This window comes from Sinohyriopsis cumingii, chromosome 1 (genome assembly GCF_028554795.1).
Source record: "Sinohyriopsis cumingii isolate HCF-2022 chromosome 1, ASM2855479v2, whole genome shotgun sequence".
In the NCBI taxonomy this organism is placed as follows: Eukaryota; Metazoa; Mollusca; class Bivalvia; order Unionida; family Unionidae; genus Sinohyriopsis; species Sinohyriopsis cumingii.
The window spans coordinates 110,209,735-110,231,635 of NC_142961.1; the positions used below are offsets into that span (position 1 = coordinate 110,209,735).

Consider the following 21,901-nt stretch of genomic DNA (forward strand, 5'->3'; position numbering starts at 1 on the left):
AGTAGCATCACGTGGGTCGGTGGTTCTTTCTGGGGTTTTCCCGGGTTCTTCCTCCACCATTAATACTGGCCGCTATGTATAGCCTATCATGTGCTGAAAAATGGCGTTAAACACTACAACAACTACAACAACAACTTCAGCAGTCAGAGTTGTCATACACTCCCTCCCTTGTTTAGTTATATAGAAACGCTGAGAGCTATCGTCATGCAAGACACTGTTTGTGCCCTCAATCACTACTTGGAATGCGCAGAAGCAAGATGTGGCACACAAGCGACTCTTTCTGCCAGTTAAAGCTAGGAAGCAGGACATCACCCCATCAATCCCTATCTTCATGGCTGCAGTAGGTTACATTCTCAGTGTAAAATGAGGTCTCAAAATATCCTTCATCTCATGAAATTAGAGCAATCCCTCTGAGCCTCATTTTCGAACTTAACATTTCAGTCTGAGACATAACAGAAACTCCAGTTTTTATCTCAGATATTTAGCTTCATAGAGACAAACTTTGGTGGGTCCATTGGCAGTGGCTCAAATGACAACCAGACCCAATTCCTATTCAAGACAAGCCTGTTGCTTGATTCACCAGTGAAATTTGGTTGTTAGGAAGATTTCAGTGATCATCTTAACCAGATATATAGGTCATGGATCATGTGATGTAGTTCCCTAACGAGCCAATTTTGTAATGTGCTTGATTGCATTATTGAAGCTTCATGGTTGATGCACGTAACGGAGCCTTGGATGTCAGATAAAGCTTTATGCTTTAAATACGAAACAGCCATAGATACCAAATAAAGCTGTATGTTTGAGGCATGGAACAGTGTCATAGATACCAAATAAAACTTTATGGTTGAAGCACGAAACAGAGCCATAGATACCAAATAAAGCTGTATGGTTGAGGCATGGAATAGTGTCATAGATACCAAATAAAGCTTTATGGGTGAGGCACATAACACAGCCGTAGATACCAAAATAAAGCTTTGTGGTTGTGTGTGTGTGTGTGTGATTTAGATTTTTAACATAGCTTTAACAATTTTTCAGTCATATCGCTACGATGTCTGCAGTGTGACAGTTTATAGTAAGATCTAGCACTGGGGCATCATGCCACAGGCATGTAGCATGATGTCCCACCCAATCACATTATCCTGACACCAGGCTGACCAGTCCTAACACTAACCTCTTAATGTTGAGCACCAAGCGAGGTAGTTGTTAGTACCATTCTTGTAAGTCTTTGGTATGACTCGGCTGGGGTTCAAACCAGTGACCTCCCGCATCTGAGGTGGATGCTCTAACACTAGGCCACTGGAGCGGTTGCTTTATGGTTGAGGCACCTAACAGAAGTCATAGATACCAAATAAAGCTTTATGGTTAGTGTATGTAACAGAGCCGTAGATACCAAAATAAAGCTTCATGGTTGATAAACATAAAAGAGTCATAGATACCAAATAAAGTTTGATGTATATAACAGAGCCATAGATACCAAATAAAGCTTCATGGTTGATACACGTAAAAGAGTCATAGATACCAAATAAAGTTTTATGGTTGATATACATAACAGAGCCATAAATACCAAATAAATACCATACATATCCATATAAAATGCACATCTGGCTACAGATAGTGTAAGCTTGGACACATCATGAAATGGCATATCTAGTTCTACACTGTTAGTAGTTGGATGTGCATTGTAGAGGAGTAAATATGGTGCTGATTCCAGCTTTTTGATAGGCCAGTATATGAATTACAAGTTCACTTGCAGGAAGATTTGCTCTTCTTGGGCTTTTTTCATTTGGGTATAAGGTAATTAAGAGTTTAATGTTTTTTGTCTGCATTTATTTTGTTGTGTAAACTGTCAGTTGCAAAATCATGCAGCAAATTATGCCTACCAGGCATTGATTAACTGGCGATTCAGTAACATTATTTTATACCATGATAAAGCAGTATGAAACTCATATATGTACCCTAAACTAAGTAATACATGTATATCAATTTTGGTGGGGTTTTTTCATTTCTTTACTCAAAACACTGTCACTTAAGAATATTCTCCTTTTCCGAATTGACTGTTTTTAGCAACAAAGTAATTTTAAAGCTTCATTGACAATCGCCAAATTAGCAAGAAAGAAAGACTGAAATATTTGTTCATATAGATGAAGAAAATAATTCTTTAAAAAACAAAAGTATATAGCCAGTTTTCATTGTCAGCTGTTCATTTGAAATTTTACATATGATAATTGTTATTAAGTACTCTCTCAGATCTAGCTGAGTATAAGGAAAGATAAAGTTTAGTCTACAATCAAGGTCAAGTTTGGTCTACATTCAAGGTCAAGTTTGGTTTACATTCAAGGTCAAGTTTTTCCTCAGCATATCTTAATATAAAGGATACCTATCTATGAATATAAATCATTATTACATGTATATAGATCATATCTGGGACTGTCCAGGTGGTTTTGTTCAGGGATTGATATCAATTTTAAAAGGATGAGATACTTTTTTTAATATTTAAAAACCTTTTTTCAGCAGTTTCAGTTGATTATATTAGAATATTTTCAGTACACTTCAACTGAAAAATCTGAATTAACTTCCCATTATCATTATTAATTTGTTCTTGTCTTGATTGTAAATGGCTTGTAGTTGTAAGAATGAATGGTTGCACCTTCTGAAATGGTTTGTTTGTTTGACTATTAAACTGCAATATGAACATTGTTGAGAAAACTGGTTAAACAGGAATGAAGGTCCATCTTCTCATTGTTTTGAAAACTTTGCATCATTTACACATAATAGTTCTTGAGTTTGTTAGCTCAGCAACTTATAATTCTCTCGCCCCATCTTTTTTGTGTGTATCATTTTCCTGCCCACCTCCAAACCACCATGAACACTGCATACAGACATCCATCATAACTCTTTGTAGATGTATGGTAATGTTGTGAGACAAGAATCAATTTTATGTGCACTCGACTTGACAAACCTTGATTATGATTTAACAGTAAAATTTGCTATGTGCGTGCATTCAGTGCACATTTGATAAAATTTACTGACTGAAGGGTAGCTTTCACATCCACAAATATATCTGCTTTCAGTCACAATCTACAGTGGCCACCATTTTCATAGTAATTTCACTTCTTTGGTCATGGGATAACACTTCTTTGGTCATGGGACTAAAGTTTTAGCAGTAAAAAGTAACTCATTGAACAGATTAAGAAATAATAATGGCTCATCATCCTGTCACAAGATGGCATTTCACCAGTGACATTTCCTGTCACATGATGGCATTGGACCAGTGATATTTCCTGTCACATGACAGCATTTGACCAGTGATATTTCCTGTTACATGCAGTATTCATATTATTACAATTATTATGGGATATCTGGGGGGTGCGTGGCCTGGGCCTGACGTCCCGCTTGCCAAAGGAAAGTGAAGCGTCTCTCATAGTCTCTCCTTCCCAAGTGTAGTGATCGCCGCAGGACCACTGTCTTGCTCTGCGGGGCAGGAGGTTACTTGCATATGGCCTCTCCTACACTATTGTGTCCACAGCAGCACCTTCACGTGGTGCCCCGTTTTAACAGGGCCTGCTGTGTGGTGCGACCGAGTACCCGGCGGTATAACTGGGTGGGCAGACTGGGCTCATTAGCCTTGGCAGGCAACCAGTCTAAGAGAAGGGAAACTCTGACCCCTAACCCGGGCAGATGAAGCTCGTTAGCCTTGTCAGGCAGTTCATCTAGGAGCAGGAAACTCTGATTCAAAACCAACCAAGTCCCATCCATTGGATTATGGCTCCACTGCCTTGTGGATATCTTCGGGAGAAGGAAAGGCTACGGGAGTAAACCCAGACAGAAAATCAGGAGTGGAGCCCCTAAGGCGGCTGGGGGTCGACTACGGCCTCCTTCCGGCATCTCCTGCCTCCAAACTGGTGCCAAATGTCACGCTCAGCATTCCTTTGGACCCCACCAGCAAGGACGAGAGGGGGATCCTGACGTCTGGGCAGCCCAGGATCTCCATACTCCACGCCCAGGCTTGCGTCCTGGAGAGGACACTCCAGTCTCGCTACTGAGTGAGGAAACAACACAGAAGCTGACAGTTATGGGTTATAAGTCCCACCCGATTTGCGTAGGGAAGGGGCACCATGGGTCAGCTTTGACGGTGGGAGGGATCATCGTGTCCCACTGGCCAACTATCGCACGCCTCAAGCTGGGCAGCCCCCGGTCAATAAGGTGTTGACCCACCATCGTCTGCCTGCTCCAGTGGGTGTCTGGAGCTCAGTGTGTTGTTCAGCATGACAAGCAGACGGTAATTCCACACCAGACAAAAGAAACAAGAAACCAATAAAGAAGACTCCAGCTCTTCGATTTGCAAGCTGGAATGTGCGCACCATGTGTACAGGCTTCTCCGACGACCTCAGAGAAGTAGACGACACCAGAAAGACGGCCATCATCGATAGAGAATTCACCAGACTAAATATCAGCATAGCTGCCCTCCAGGAAACCAGGCTCACCTCTAGTGGCTCCCTCAGAGAGGAAAACTACACCTTCTTCTGGAAGGGTCGAGAACCTGAGGAGCCCCGTCAGCACGGAGTGGGCTTTGCCATCAAAAACAATCTCCTAGCCTCGGTTGAACCTCCCACAGGGGGCACTGAGCGTCTCTTGTCCATCCGCCTCACCACTGCTTCAGGTCCTGTCAACATCATCAGTGTCTACGCCACAACCCTCACGTCATCAGAAGACGTGAAGGATCAGTTCTATGGGCAGCTGGACAAACAGATCAAAGGATGCCCCAAAAATGAACCACTATTCCTCCTCGGCAACTTTAATACCAGAGTAGGTGCGGACCATGAGTCATGGCCTACCTGCCTTGGATATCATGGCACTGGAAAGACCAACGAAAACGGCCAGAGACTGCTGGAGCTATGCACCTACCATGGCCTGTGCATCACAAACACCTTCTTCAAGTGTAAGCCACAACACAAAGTGTCATGGAAACACCCCAGATCTCATCACTGTCACCAACTCGACTTGTCATCACCAGGCGCTCTGCCCTTAACAGCGTCCTCTCCACCAGAACCTACCACAGTGCAGACTGTGACTCCGACCATGCCCTTGTGAGCAGCAGAGTGCGACTACAGCCACACATGCTACACCGCTCAAAACCAAAAGGACATCCTCGCATAAACACTGCGCAGATGTCAGTCCCTGCCAAGGTGGAGGAGTATGTGTCTGCCCTGAACAAGGCTCTCCAGGACCTGCCTGAGTACGACGCTACAGCCAAGTGGAATGCCATGAAGGATGCCATCTACAGTACAGCTATGTCAACGTTTGGCAAGAAGGAACGACCCAGCCAGGACTGGTTCAATGCACACCTATCAAGGATGGAACCACAAATCAAGGAAAAACGAAAAGCCTTCATAGCTTACAAAAAATGCCCTAATGAACGGATGCTTGCTGCTCTCAGAAGTGTCCGAAGTAACACCCAACGCATTGCTAGACAGTGTGCGAATGAGTACTGGCAACAACTGTGTGAAGGGATCCAGCGCAGTGCCGAGTCCGGACGCATCCAAGGTATGTACAGTGGCATCAAGAAGGCTCTAGGCCCTACAGTGAAAGGGGTCGCTCCCCTGAAATCCCTGACGGGAGAGAAGATCACAGACCGTGGGCAACAGATGGCCAGATGGGTGGAGCACTACTCAGAACTATACTCCCGAGAAACGTCAGTCACTGATGCAGCCCTCAGCAGCATAAAGAATCTGCCCACCATGGAAGAGCTCGACAAAGTGCCAACCTTAGAGGAGCTCAGCAAAGCAATCGACTGCCTTCCAAACGACAAAGCACCAGGTAGTGACAGCATCCTGCCCGAAGCTATCAAATGTGGAAAACCACTGCACGAGCTACTTTGCCGCTGCTGGGAGGAAGGAGTAGTCCCCCAAGACATGCGTGATGCCACAATTGTGACCCTTTACAAAAACAAGGGTGACCGCAGTGACTGTAATAATTACGGAGGGATCTCGCTCTTGAGTATTGTTGGTAAAGTGTACGCCCGCATCATACTCCACAGGCTGCAGTTGCTGGCAGACCGTGTGTACCCGGAATCACAGTGCGGCTTCAGAGCAGGCAGGTTGACGACAGACATGATCTTCTCCCTACGACAACTCCAAGAGAAGAGCAGAGAGCAAGGTCAACCACTCTACATGATGTTCATCGACCTCACCAAGGCCTTTGACTTGGTCAGCAGGAAGGGCCTTTTTGAACTTCTGAGTAAGATCGGTTGCCCCCCAAAACTCCTCAGCATGATAATCTCTTTCCATGTAGATATGAAGGGAACAGTCCTGTATGATGGATCCTCCTCAACCTCCTTCCCAATTAACAGTGGTGTGAAGCAGGGCTGCATGCTGGCACCAACACTTTTTGGGATCTTCTTCTCCCTGCTCCTGTCCTATGCCTTCGACACGTCCACGGATGGCATATATCTACACACCAGGTCCGACGGGAGGCTGTTCAACCTGGCACGACTGCACTCAAAGACAAAAGGGAGAGCTGTGCTCATCAGGGAGATGCTTTTTGCAGATGACGCAGCTCTTCTGGCCCACACCGAGGAAGCCCTCCAGAGACTGGGAGACTGTATTGCTGTTGCCTGCACGCAGTTTGGACTCACCATCAGCTTGGAAAAAACAAATGTCAGCGTATAAGATACAACCATTGCCCCTTCAATCAAAATCAATGGTGTCACCCTGGAAGCAGTCAACAACTTTACCTACCTAGGGTCAACCATCAGCAACACTCTCTCGATTGATATGGAGCTGGACAGAAGGCTTGGAAAGGCAAATACCATCATGGCTCGATTAACGAAGAGGGTGTGGGAAAACAATGCGCTGACAGAGCACACCAAGGTCCGAGTCTACCAGGCCTGTGTTCTCAGCACCCTTCTATATGGAAGTGAGACCTGGAGTACCTACATGAGGCAAGAACGCCGGCTCAACTCCTTCCATATACGGTGCCTAAAACGCATCCTGAAAATCAGCTGGCAAGACCGTGTTCCACACAGCGAGATCCTGCAGCGTGCAAGTACCCCCAGCATGTACTCCCTGCTAATTAAACGCTGCCTTCGATGGCTGGGTCACGTCCAACGCATGGAGGATGGAAGGCTGCCAAAGGACATCTTATATGGACAGCTGGCCACTGGCATGAGAAGAGCCGGACGCCCCTCACTCCGTTTCAGAGATGTGTGCAAGAGGGACATGAAGGCATGCAACATTTCACCCGATGTCTGGGAAGAGCTGGCCGAGGACCGAGGCACCTGGAGACTGATGGTAAACAATGGCATATCAGTCGCTGATGCGAGGAGAGGCCAGTTGGCGGCAGAGAAACGTAAGAGAAAGAAGAATGCAGCAGCAACCACAGTAACGCAGACTTCCCAGTATGTCTGCACCAACTGCAGTAGGGACTGTCACTCACATATAGGCCTGCACAGCCACAGCAGACGATGCCAACAGAGACAGACAACACCCCAAGGGTGCTATTCGCATGGTCTTTCGCGACCGAGTCGCCAGTGATGATGATGGGATATCTGTCTGTTTCTGACAAATCCATGGCATTATGTAATGGTTTTATCACAATACAGCACATTTGTTAAAATCAAAACTCGACACTTCAGAATAAAATGTTGCACTGTATCATAACATTCCAACTCTGTCACACAGCAGAATATCACTTTTAAATAACACCTATGGCACATTACAATGTCCCTGTGATAAAATAGCTTAATCACACATAAGTGTCACTGAATTATACTCATTGAAACTACATGTACTGGCAACCTCTATCAACTGGCCAACATTTCTTCTTCCAACAGTTTCTGGTGTAGATTAGTTTCTCTATTATAAAATATTATAATTGTTGATATTAGCACCAGACAATAATTATACGGATGTGACGACTTTTGAATTACAAGTTAGTACACCATTTTTTGCACCAACACATTTGACCGAGGCAGTTTTTTATATGGCATAATCCCATTTTGATTGTGTGACTGCCATTTGTACTTCTGACTTAAAGTCTGGCTTACAGCAAGTCTCACACATGGCCTGTGCAACTAACAGATGGTATTGAGCTTGCTGGCAGTTAACTTAATGTCAGTGGAACTGCCATAAACATGGATCTCTAATGCATTATCGATGTAAACTATCATCAGAACAAAATTAATTTAAGGCCAATTATCAGTGAATTGCTGGCCAGGATATATTTGGAGATGACTTAGAGAACTCCAAGTTGTGAATTTCATTGGTTGGTCGGTGGTTGAAGCATACACTATACTGAGCTACTGCTGCTCTCTAATTGTTTTTGAGTGAAAGTTAAGCCCGTGTAATAAAGTTTAGCATGCACCATTTTGAACTTTGCTTGTCAAGTGTTTCAATTTAAAATTGGTTAAAAATATTGTCCCTGGTGTTGGAAATCGCATGTATTGTTACTATTTTTAATTGATTCCCAAGAGCACATCTGTCTTGTCTCACGTAAGAATTTTGAGTCCTGGCCTATTTAGGTTCAGTTGAAATCTCACATTTTCAGTGACCTCTGAGTGTTCCCACCTTATGCCATTGTACTCTTAGAATAGGACTATTTAATATTTGTTACACCATGTTAAACATGCAGAATCATGAATTGCATGTTGCATGATGACCATATTGAAGATTTCATCTTATGATTATAATTTTTAGTTTTTATTACAGTTACCATATATACTCACTTGTAAGTAAAGTCCAACTACAAACTGCATAGACCCATATCTGCTGTTGCTTAATACACCAGCTGATCTGAGTTGAGAGTAATCAGCAGAACAAACAATATAGACCCTGGTCTGCAGGCAAATTATAATATGGCAGATCAGGATCTTTGTTGTTTGCAGCTTAACTCAACATAAGTGAGTACATATGGTACTGCTATGTAAATTATTTGCCCATGTCTAGCATTTATCCAGATGTGGACTTAATAAGACAGCTTCACTGTTGTCATTGTTATTTGTTAAATCAAGAATCTGTATTGTTTGTTCTGTATAAGTGCACAATGTTATGACACTGAGGTGCTGGTGCATTGTGTGCTGGAAGGTCTTGGTCTGCTCTAGGTGCATGTTAAACATGGGTGAATATGTTATTTGTTGAAGAACACCTCTGTTGAATAGTTCAATGTACTTGTATGTTTTAGTTCTTTACTAACACATAATTCTAATGGTGAATACCATTACTTCAGCAATAACAGTAACAGCATGATCAGTGAGGCTGCTTCGAAGACTTATTTGGAGATTCCGTAAGTCTGATTAAAAGCTAGTCTACATGTATCCAATAGATGTAACAGCCTGTGGTATACAGTACTCTCTCATTATAATGCTTTAAATGGAACCACGAACACTACTGCCTTATTGTGAAACCACCTTAAAACACACACACACACACAGCTGCTATATAATAAAGGGATCCATGGTTCATGCTGTCCTTATAATAGAAACCATGTTGTAATGAATGGCCTTATTGTGGGGGATTTAATAATTGTAATTATAAAAAGCAAATCTCGGTAGTTTTGTTGAAATTCATACTCCCTCATTACAATGCAATCCATGGGGGGGGGGGCATACTGTCGACCACCCTATAATGACGGTGCCTAACAATGAAGTACAAAATGCGTGTAATTTTACCTTTTAATGAAATATGATCCTTGACCATACCTGACTTGTAACAGGAACTGTATTAAAATGAAGGGCTTTATAGTGAGGGAGTGCTGTACTTGTCTAGTTGTGACAGTACATGTAGTGTTATGAGTCTAGTCCATGTAAATTTAATAACTAACAGTCCAGATGTCACAGTGATACAGTAGAACAGGTCTTGAAAGACCCCCTTCTGCCAAAATATTCTCAAGACTGGTGGTCTATCGTAACAAGTCATAACACTATATAATCAATAAAACTGTACATTGAGAATATTGTCTCTCTAGACAGGTGGTCTCACATAGCAGTGATCTTTCAATACAGGTTTTAGTGTACCAGCTTCTCATATAGTTGCAATAGCTTGTCTGAAATTTTTTGACAATTACTTGTATAGGTTTGACAGACAAGTCCATTTAATTTTGATAACTTATGCTCAAGATGACACTATATTTTTCCATGCACTTGTACCAACAATACATCTTGATTCTTACAGCTAGTCCATATTATAAATTATTTAGGGTTCGTAATTTTGATGTCATATCCAAGTAGCTATAATGGTTGTTCATGCTCTTTTGACACTTAATTAGCTAATTGTGACAACTAATTGTCACTTTTAATTCACAGTCCATTCAGTTATGACAGCTGTCACTTTTGATAGATAGTCCATTCAGTAGAGACAGCCAGTTCTCACTTTAAATAGCTAGTTTATTTATTTTTTTGCCAGCAGTATGTCACTTTTAATGGATAGTCCATTCTGCTGTGAGGGCTAAATGTCATTATTAACAGCTACCGGTAATCTATTCAGTTGTGAATGTTAATAGTCACTTTAATAGATAGATTGTTTTAATACAGTCCATTCTGTTGTGACTGATTGTCAACATACTTGTGTATTGTATAACATATGTATTTTAGACATCTAATTTCATAAATTGTAGTGGCCAAAAATCATAAATTATAGCAAATTTTCCATGCAATCACAGCAGCTGCATGTAAAATTACAGCAAATTCATTTAATGTTGCCACTAGTGCAAATGTTGTAATACCATACACAATGAACTGTTAATAAGTACATTATGTTTTTAGTTCATGCAGATGTAACATTTAGCCCATGTCTGTTTGTGACTAGTCCCTTTTTTTGGACAGCCAGTCCCAATACATGTTGTGATACAAGGCCATTTCATTGTATCATCTACATTGTAGTGAGTAGTCCATGTGACCACTAGCTATTTTCTGTAAATGTGACAGCTAAATTAAATCTGTATTGAGTCCTGACAGCTTGTCCTCGTAGTTATAGAAACTAGCAACATAGTTATAGAAACTAGCAACATAGTTATAGAAACTCGCAACATAATTATAGAAACTAGCAACATATAGAAACTCGCAACATAGTTACAGAAACTAGCAACATAGTTACAGAAACTTGCAACATAGTTACAGAAACTCACAACATAGTTATAGAAACTAGCAACATAGTTATAGAAACTAGCAACATAGTTATAGAAACTCGCAACATAGTTATAGAAACTAGCAACATAGTTTGGACAGGTTATTCGTGTAGCTGAAGTGGACATAGACTTTGTGTTTTGAGTGCAACGTGTGAATTAGAAAACTAATCTATGAAGTTGTGGTTGTGACAGCTTCACTACTTAGCTTCAAAAGCCAATCCTTGCAGAAATAGTATGAAGTCTGTTTAGTGATGCTTGATGTTATTGAAATCTCTCAAAACCAAAACCAGACTATACCAGAATCCTCCTCAGACCCAAAAAATTGTTTGGTCCTGGGTTTTTCCTTCTGTAATTTCAATAAAAAATTGTGAAAATCAAAACAGATTTTGTGTGCATATATATATATATATATATATATATATATATATATATATATATATATATATAATGTTTTCATATACATTGAGTCCTTTTCTTGAATCAATACATGACATGGCTGATTGGATTGGAGCACTGGTACGTAAGAGCTTGCTAATACTTGCCTATGTGTGCAGTGTGGGTTTGATTCCAGCTTTGGCTGAAATATATCTGATTCCTTTGATAAATATGTTTTATTCTATGTATATTTCTTTCGTATAACAATAATCATGTATTTGATTGCCATATAGTGTGTGTGTGTGTGTGTGTATATATATATATATATATATATATAGACATAGAAAAAGTAGATCTTTTAGCAATCTTAAATGGCCAAGTTTTACTTCATCAGATAACACTAGCATTTTGTAATGAAAGATAATACAAAATTTATTTCTCATGTGAGTCAAATTGAAATATTAATTAATAACACAAAGTTTGTGCAATTGTTAATGAACAAAATTTAAAAGGTATCAATTTTGTTTATACATTATGCCACTCTGAGCAAACAACTTGCTGAAGATGAAACATTGTTATAATTATTTCATAAGTTTTGCATGAAATAAAAAGTTTTGAATGATCTTCCATGTATATAATGCAATTAAATCAATTGTTTCCAACAGTACATGGGTAAGGGGGGCAGCAGTACTGGTTGTTTTGCTTGGACTGACCTGGGTGTTTGGTGTTATGTTCTTGAGTGAAGAGTCCATCGCCATGGCATACATCTTCACCATCCTCAACAGCCTGCAGGGACTCTTCATCTTTATCTTCCACTGTCTCCTGGACAGAAAGGTAGGAGTTGACATTGACAGTGTCAGCTATCTCACAAAATATATCCACACTTCAACTAGTGATGTCATATATGACTATATCTGAGGAAAACAGAGATTTATTGATTTATCATATATGTACAGTGTGATCCCGCTATAGCATGCGCCGTTATAACACGAATTCGGATATAACACTATCATGGTGTGGCTACCGAAATTTCATATGTATTTTTAAAATTGTATATACAACCATTGGTTTGGAGTGGAAGCCCCATGAAAGGAAGCCACAAACTGGATATAAAATGGGCTGAAATTTATCTATTGTTACATAAACAAATTCTTTGCATCCATATCGATAAACCATCGAAACAGTGCATCGTTATATCATCCGCTTATCTTGACATCTGGCATGAGCACTGCATGTTTGAGATATTCACTTTTTTGTTGTTGACATTTCTGGTAATGAAGATCAACCAGATAGGGCATTATCTCATAATCCATCTTTCGTCGATTTTAGGTTGCTCGCTAGTAATTAATATATTTACAAATACTGACATTTGTATATGGATGGAAAGTAAAATTCCTTTTCTTTTCACTCTGAATTAAATTCTTCAGAACACTCACATTTTCTGTAATAATCCCTGTCATCAGACCAGAACACCTGCATCTCTATCGTCTGTTGACCCTTTGCTAAATTTCTGATGCATGCGTGGAAGGCAGCATCATGCTGCTACCACAAATGTAAAAAAACCACAAAAAAAACATCTTACTTATTGGTTTATTCAATAGGTGGGGAGGAACAGTAAATAGACTAGTTTAAACAATGGCCAGCTTCTTTTTAAAACTGTACCCAGATAAATTTAGTTTGCTTAAATTTCAAAGGAAACAGATAACCTTTGAAGCATCGATTATTATGAAAACGTGCTCAGCAAATGGAGAAAAAAAATCAGTCTCAATCATGCAATACAATTATTTGATGTTGCCGCCACAATAAGAAATGGGCATTTGTCTGGGTCTCTAAAGCTGTCCTTTAATGGTGACTTCAATAACATATGCACCCTTCATCTGAGAGAGCCGACTACAATCTTTAATAAAAACAAAAAACTTTTCTTCAAAGGAAGTCGGTACCAAACTTAAATAACAGTAATGGAACCTGATGGATTTTTGCATTTTCCAATGTGACTGGAACGCGTTAACTGTGCCGTGAAAGTTTCCTTTTTGCAGGGGAAATTTTTTATGCTTACGAATGCAACCAACTTTAGCTTACATTGCAAACTAACTTGGGACATACTGAAAAGTAAATGTGCTTTGTCATTCGTTACGTGATTGTGTTCTGTTTTAACACTGAATTCATACCAATATGACCTTTGACAAAATTATTGAATATTTTAAATCTCTGTGTGGTGTGTGCATATTTACCATGGAATCGCTTGTATTGTGGATTCATTGTATATGATGAAATTTGCGGGTGAGCACACGGTGTTGATATTCTATTCGTGTTACACATTAGACATGTATATATAAAGAGTATTACCGTATATGTACCAATTCGTGGTTCCCTAAATAAAGTAAACTATTATATATGCCTTCTGTTTTTACTACAGGTGTATTTATCATTTAAATTAAATATGCATTGATTTAAGATGGTAACTGTGCAGATGAAGCACATATTTTACCGACCGCATTTATTAACTACCCCCACCCCACCCCTCACACAATTTTTTGGGGTACACGCATCATTTTCTTCAGCAACTGACCTGTTGCTTATAACCCGGTTTGGTCTAGAACACGGTCGGGCTCTATGGCTCCCAACTACCGTGTTATTGCGAGGTCACACTGTACTGTGTATGATAAGGAAACTGACTTTTGTTACTCTCAAGAAAATATATTATAAACATTATATAGAAATTATAAGATTGGCAAAGTGTCAGTGTCTTGACAGATTGATGTTTTTATCTTTGTACAGATTCTTGAAAAAGTGTACTTTATTTAGGATTAGTTGCCATTTTGACTTTACACAGGTAAATTTATGACTATGGGAGCTTAAAATGGTCTTCGGAGCTTCCTGAAAAGAGTCGTACAGTTCCTTGAAAATTTTGAAAGTGCTGGAAATTTAACATGGCAAAATCAAGGTCATGAAAGTGCTTAAAAATTAACATGTTAACTGTAACATGAGTGTCCTTTATGTTATAACAGAGTTTAAATGTCTCTTGCAGAATTTTCAGAAATAGTTGTCACGTTGATTATTTGCATTAATTGAAACAAAAAAGTCTAATAAGAAAATATGTTTCACTTAATGTTAAGTCAAGAGAAGCAAGAAATTGTTATTTCCAGTAAATTGCTATAATCAGATGTCCATAATTTATAGGTTAAGAAAGAATACAGAAAAGCTATCCAAAGAGCATCATGGCTGCCAGATTGTGTGCGGGTGAATCTAGGTGGCTACACAGGCAGCCTCTCCTCACCCAACCAGTCATCATCCACTGGGCAAAATGTGAGTATAGTGTGTCACTGATAGTAATCGATGGGTAATAAATGTAAACAGTACACCTGTTGTTAATCTAGAGTTGTAGCAACCAGGAAAACTCTGGACCTGTGTTTAATATGGATTTAATTGACAGAATTCATTCTATTTACTGTGAATTTATTATTTTTAAAGATTCAGCAAACAATAATCCTTATGTCCAGTCAGTATGGCCCATTCCTCAATCCACAAATTTCAGTAATGACAAAAGTAATTTTTTTTACAAAACAAAAATGTATGCCATGAAAATAAATGAAATGACAACATGACATGTATACAATTTCTGCACTATTGGTGCACCAGCCAAGAAGAAATAGTCCCTTGATTCCAGTTGTCTTGGTCCATCAATTGAGAAGAAATAGGTCCTTAATTCCAGCACTGTTGGTTCAGCAATTAAAAAGAAATAGGCTTTCAGCACTCATGACCCACCAGTTGAAAAGAAATAGGTCCCAAAGTTCACACAGGTGAATCCACCAGTTATGAAGAAATAGTCCCTTAATTTGGGTATTTTTGGTCCACCACTTAATAAATATGCCATAATTGCAAAATGTTTCAAACATATCAGGTCAACCTTTCTTGAAGAAGGACACCATATGTTATGCAAAAGTGGCACTCCATGTTATTGCCTTGTATCGTTAGCACTTTATGTTGTGTTTAGCAATTGTCATTTGTGTGTGCATGGGTCTGTATGAGGAAAGAGAGAGTAGGATATAGTTTTTTTTCTAAATAAGAATCAGGTTGAGAGAAATTTACAAATTTAATCTCCAGATTTCATTTTATAGTACTCATAATGCCAAAAATCATTAAAAAAATCTTTGTTCAAGTCTTGACTGGGATCATGAAATGCAGTGCAACATCACAGGTCTTATGTCTGCTAAAACAAATAACGTTTACACAGACCCTTTGCATTAAAGAGTATTTTTTATCTCTTTGTATCATCTGTGAATAAGTTAATATTTTTCTGTTTTCTCTTCTTTTTTTCAAAATGAGATGTCATCATTTATAGGATCTTGATTGAGAAATGTGGATCATTCTCTCCAGATTTTGTGTAATTGTATGTTAAGTCAAAACAATACAACACTTACAAAATACAGTATATTTTGCAGGAATCTTGTTATTAATATCCATCTGACAGATTTCTTGAGTGTGGTATAAGACCCTGTAAGATTCTGTCATTCTTGAACCATCTGAAAGATTTCTTTAGTGTGGTATAAGACCCTGTCATTAATATCCATCTGACAGATTTCTTTAGTGTGGTATAAGACTGTCATTAATATTCACCTGACAGATGTCTTTAGTGTGGCATAAGACCCTGTCATTAATATTCGTCTGACAGATTTCTTTAGTGTGGTATAAGACTGTCATTAATATCCATCTGACAGATGTCTTTAGTGTGGTATAAGACTGTGTCATTAATATTCATCTGATAGATTTCTTTAGCGTGGTATAAGACTGTCATTAATATCCATCTGACAGATTTCTTTAGTGTGGTATAAGACCCTGTCATTAATATCCATCTGACAGATGTCTTTAGTGTGATATAAGACCCTGTCATTAATATCCATCTGACAGATTTCTTTAGTGTGTTATAAGACCCTGTCATTAATATCCATCTGACAGATTTCTTTAGTGTGGTGTAAGACTGTCATTAATATCCATCTGACAGATTTCTTTAGTGTGGTGTAAGACCCTGTCATTAATATCCATCTGACAGATGTCTTTAGTGTGATATAAGACCCTGTCATTAATATCCATCTGACAGATTTCTTTAGTGTGTTATAAGACCCTGTCATTAATATCCATCTGACAGATTTCTTTAGTGTGGTGTAAGACTGTCATTAATATCCATCTGACAGATTTCTTTAGTGTGGTGTAAGACCCTGTCATTAATATCCATCTGACAGATGTCTTTAGTGTGATATAAGACCCTGTCATTAATATCCATCTGACAGATTTCTTTAGTGTGATATAAGACCCTGTCATTAATATCCATCTGGCAGATTTCTTTAGTGTGGTATAAGACTGTCATTAATATCCATCTGACAGATGTCTTTAGTGCGATATAAAACCCTGTCATTAATATCCATCTGACAGATTTCTTTAGTGTGATATAAGACCCTGTCATTAATATCCATCTGGCAGATTTCTTTAGTGTGGTATAAGACTGTCATTAATATCCATCTGACAGATGTCTTTAGTGTGATATAAGACCCTGTCATTAATATCCATCTGGCAGATTTCTTTAGTGTGATATAAGACCCTGTCATTAACATCCATCTGGCAGATTTCTTTAGTGTGGTATAAGACCCTGTCATTAATATCCATCTGGCAGATTTCTTTAGTGTGATATAAGACCCTGTCATTAACATCCATCTGGCAGATTTCTTTAGTGTGGTATAAGACCCTGTCATTAATATCCATCTGACAGATTTCTTTAGTATGGTATAAGACCCTGTCATTAATATCCATCTGGCAGATTTCTTTAGTATGGTATAAGACCCTGTCATTAATATCCATCTGACAATTTCTTTAGTGTGGTATAAGACTCTGTCATTCTTGAACCATGGTAGCTCAGATGGTAGAGCATCTCACTCCTTATCCAAGGGTTTTTGGCTTTCAGATCCCACCCAAGAAAGCCCAGCTCATTTACCTCAATGTGTCATTGGTAAAGGCACTTTGCTCCCATTTCCTTAGAGATTTGAGTTAAAAAAGTTATTTTAATACTGTGCTTAATTGGTTTCTTTGTTTAGAAGCTTTATTCTAGCAGTGAAGAATTTGTTATAATGGTTGAGAGAGTTGATGAGGCTAAGAAAGTAGAGAATGGAACCATGTCTGTTGAGATGGCATGGAGCTGGGGACCACTTCATCACCACACCATACACAATGGTTTTAAAAATCCAAGTCATGTGTTATATTAGACCATAAGTACAAAATTCTTTGTTAGCTGTCCTTAGACATGTGCATGAAAAGTACTGCAGCTAATTTGTTACTGTGATTATATGGATTTTTTGGTAGAATCTGCTGCTTCCAAATTGCCATTCAAACGTTTAACAGAGAATGAAAATTTAAAATATTATGAATGATTTGAATTTAATTTAATTTTAATTTTAATTTCAATTTAATTTAATTTCAAGCATTATTGATGATTAACTCGCTATCCCAAACTGCTATATTTATGCGTTATGAAGCAGTACCCTATTTCCAAGTTTTGTAAGGTCAACAACATTTACAGTACACCAAAGCAGGTCGTATTACAGAAAAGGGGATATATTTAGTTGGACAATAATATCAAATTATATAGACTTCTTATTCGTATTAAAAAGTATGGCAGAAAACAACATAATTTTTGAGACCCACTTTCTTTCAGGCTGAAATATATTGGTTTTGGAAACAGGGCTGAAATATATTGGTTTTGGAAACAGGGTTTTTGTTACAAGATTTTAGACTTTTTTGCCTGAGATCTAACTTGAACTGATCTGAACAGCACACTTACAGGTGAAACTCTGCAAAAGGGAGGATAAGTTTAAGACTTGGAGTAAAATGGGGACAAATCATGAAAATCATTGGTTCAATACAAAGAAATTCAGTTGTCACCCTTTACAAATGTGTGGCCAAATTAGTCAATTTTAAAGAACCGTTTTATACACCAAAGCATCCAGTTAAATGAAAATCTAAAAATCAAATGTGTTTAGATCCATTCAAAAGTAGCCCCAAAAATGTGTTAGCTACACCCATTTCAGGCAAAAATGAAAAGAATCTCCAGGGGCAATAACTGGAAAAGGTCAAAGCCTTTGTAAGGTGAAGAAACACTTCCTACCAGGTCACCTTTATCTACTGCCCATGTACAATCATCTGCCATTCCATTTAGTGTAGTGTGACATGACTGCTTTTCATAAGGCCTGATTGTCATGAATGTAGTAAATTCGAAGCTTCGGGGTAATTCATTGATTCATTACAAACAAGTCATTCTGATATATTTGAAAGTTATGATAAAATTGATATAGGTCTCTAGTTTTTATTATTTCTTTTGTTACATCCTCGATATCTTGGGCCTTTGTCATCTGCACATTTAAATTGGCATGTGATGCATCTCAGTGAGAGTATCTCAACCATGCCAAAAGTAGGTCATTATAACATAAGTTCTACATTGAAGTGATTTTTTAATTTTCTTTACCCCCTCAATATATTCAACACTATTCACCTACACATGAAAATTGGTTTGTAGATGCATTTCAAATAGAGTAACTCAACTGTACCAAAATATGGTCACAATAACCAAGTTTTCACACTAGTAATATTTGAACTTTGAAATATACTGGCTGTCATTTATTGCCTATCATGTGCCAGAAAACAGTGTTAAATCCAACAAAACAAATTGTCAAAGATTAAAATGGTGCTTATGGCCACCAGATGTTTTCAAAGAGGACTTTTGTAATCTGGAGGGAGGAGTCACATCTCCCAATTTTCAGACCCAAGTTTGAGCCCTTGGTGTGGTTATCACACCAAATTGATATGAATGATGTAGGTATAGCTTTATCATATATACCAAAGCACTTGCAAATATATGACAAATCTTTACATAAAATTGCTCTTCACATTTTCTTTAATTGTATTAAGTATTTTTTTCATATCTTCTATTGTTTCCTCTATCACAGGATTTTTGTTTTGTTTATTCACTTTTATTTTTTTTATGTTCAGTACTTCTTCAGGTTTTTGAGTAGTCGAATAAGAAAGAGATCTTCCAGTTCAACATCTGTAAAGACATCCTCCCAAAGAAGTAAGTCTACTTTTGCAATTTAATAACTTATGTTTGTGCAGGAAAAATGTAATAAAACATTGTCCTTATATCAACATTGCACAGAAGACATGTGGTGTGAAAATAAAGAAAACTCAAGGTGCCACTTGATTCTGAAAAAAAAATTGATAAATTCAGTGTTTCCATGGAAAGGAACATTCTAAAGAATCAAGACCATAAATGAAATTGTTGAGTTTGTCACAGTTCATCTCTAGTAGAAATGGAATAGCAGCTTTTTATTTTTTTAGTCAAACATTTAAAACAAAATTCATATTTAAGGCTAATATTGTAAAAAGATGGAGTATTTCAATTTTGAAAAATTGATAGTTTTACATAGATAAGGAACCAAAATCACTTAAAAAGATATAAGTTGAGTTGCATTTTCTTGATCTTCACATAGTTAAATATTTATCCTCAAGTAATGGTCTTTACATAGAAGAGTGTGGAAAAAGGTGTCCCATCACTAAGTGCCGATAAAATAATAACTGGATGAGTACTTTAAAATTCATTGAGTTTGCTTTGGTTGAAGATCATAGAGATCTTCCGCTGATCAAATAAATAAAGAAACTGGTATCATAATGAGTGAATGTTTTCGGTACTACATGATTATAAGCTTACTGCCACAGTAAGCCTGTGTGGCCAAAGTATCACAAATCGGAATTGCTAGAGATTTTCATTGGTATTGTATGCTTTTTATTAACAGTATTATTTCTTTTGCAGAACTGTTATTAAGATTATTAAAATTGTTCTCAACAGTGTGTGTTTGTGTGCATGCATGTGTGCATGTACTAGTGCATGTGTGTGCATGCATGCATGCATGTGTGTGTGTGTGTGTATGTGTGTGTACAGACAAAACAATCCTGTAAATATTCCAGAATTCTATACCCTGAAATCACCACAGTGGTTATCAACCCCCCTAAATAATATTTGACCTTTTCTACTTCATAAAGTCCTCCACAGATTCTCTCATTTTTGCAACAGTACAATACCACATGTCTTGGCATACAGATCACGTTTAAAAAAATATAGACATGGTTGGAGTTGCTGTTTCAACATCCCTCCAGGGCACCATCCACAGCCATTTACCTGAAAAACTTAATTTTGTATGGCAGAAAGTAAGATAAACTTGAATCAATGAACTGAATTGAAACCTCTCCAGTAACATTTCATCATCTTTTGGATTCCGTTGATAAACTGACAAAACCTAAAATGTGATGATGCGTTAGTACCTCAGATCTTACAGCAACATAATTTTCTCATAAAAATCTGGTGAAAAATACACCAGTGGCAAACATTTTATTAACTTCTGTGCATAACGAGCAACTTCTATGATTGACACATTTTACTGACTTGTATGATGTAATTAACAACTTTTATGATTTATACAGAATACATGTAGACCTTTCTATTAGGACTTTATTCACTGGATTTATTTTGTTCATGTCTGAAACATGGCGATTTCAGTGAAATCTGAATTAACTTCAGCATTTAAATACTACTAAAAAATTAAAAAATTTGAACATTACATTGCTTTATTCTGTAAATTCTGTACTCATTTGCTGAAAATTTCCTGCAATCTTGCCGTTCTAAATTTCTGCATATATCTTATCTTTTTCTCTTAAGTTATTTACCTTTTCCAAATGAGTTAATTCTGTGTTGTCCTTTGTAAAGGTCTGAATTCTTTGGTGTTTTATAAATATTTTTGTTATTAAAACCCACACACCAGGCCCAGTGTGCCACGATCAGAGAGTTTGTCGTCTGTTTGCCTCAGCAGATCTGTTACATCCTTTTTTTTATTGAGTTGGTCACTTTATTATTTGTCATGGGTGACTTCGGTTTTGGCTTTCGGTTTAAGTGAATGTCAAGTATCTGATATTATAGCAAAGTTTACAACTTACAGACACGACGAATACGTGTTACTATATAGATAACAGCTCTGTTGTTTTAGTGCTTTGTAATTTTTTTTATGTGAACTCGTGCATTATTTAAAAAAAAACACTATGAATGAATAAAGAATTAATTATACATTCATATTATAAATTATGGATATTTTTTCTTGATGAATTTCACCTTGAAACTGGCCTTCCTGTACAGACCTTTTATGAGAGACCACCTTGCAGAACAACCAATTGGTTTGGCTGAATAGGTGGTCTTTCAATATAGGTTTTACTTTACTATAGATATCTTCCATTTTCCTCGTTCAGTTTGGAATTTCTTCATCTTTTCTGTCTTCATATGAAAAATTGAGTCATATGGTTGACCTTAGTCATTGGTGGT

General features: G+C 38.0%; 1 protein-coding gene across 8 annotated transcripts in view; it reads left to right on the plus strand.

Moving 5' to 3' along the window:
- LOC149807591 (adhesion G protein-coupled receptor L3-like) overlaps nucleotides 1-21,901 on the plus strand; it is a 149,559-nt gene that overhangs the window by 111,795 nt on the left and 15,863 nt on the right. For 7 of the 8 annotated variants that reach the window (XR_016423020.1, XM_089968499.1, XM_089968540.1 and 4 more), the window contains 4 exons: nucleotides 9,223-9,279; nucleotides 12,159-12,327; nucleotides 14,674-14,799; nucleotides 19,528-19,606. Coding sequence is in view for 7 of the 8 variants with exons in the window: in XM_089968499.1 (XP_089824625.1) it covers nucleotides 9,223-9,279; nucleotides 12,159-12,327; nucleotides 14,674-14,799; nucleotides 19,528-19,606 (431 nt within the window). In the remaining variant the exon portion in view is untranslated. The remainder of the gene's footprint in view (nucleotides 1-9,222; nucleotides 9,280-12,158; nucleotides 12,328-14,673; nucleotides 14,800-19,527; nucleotides 19,607-21,901) is intronic. The other variant, XM_089968558.1, reaches the window with a different exon arrangement.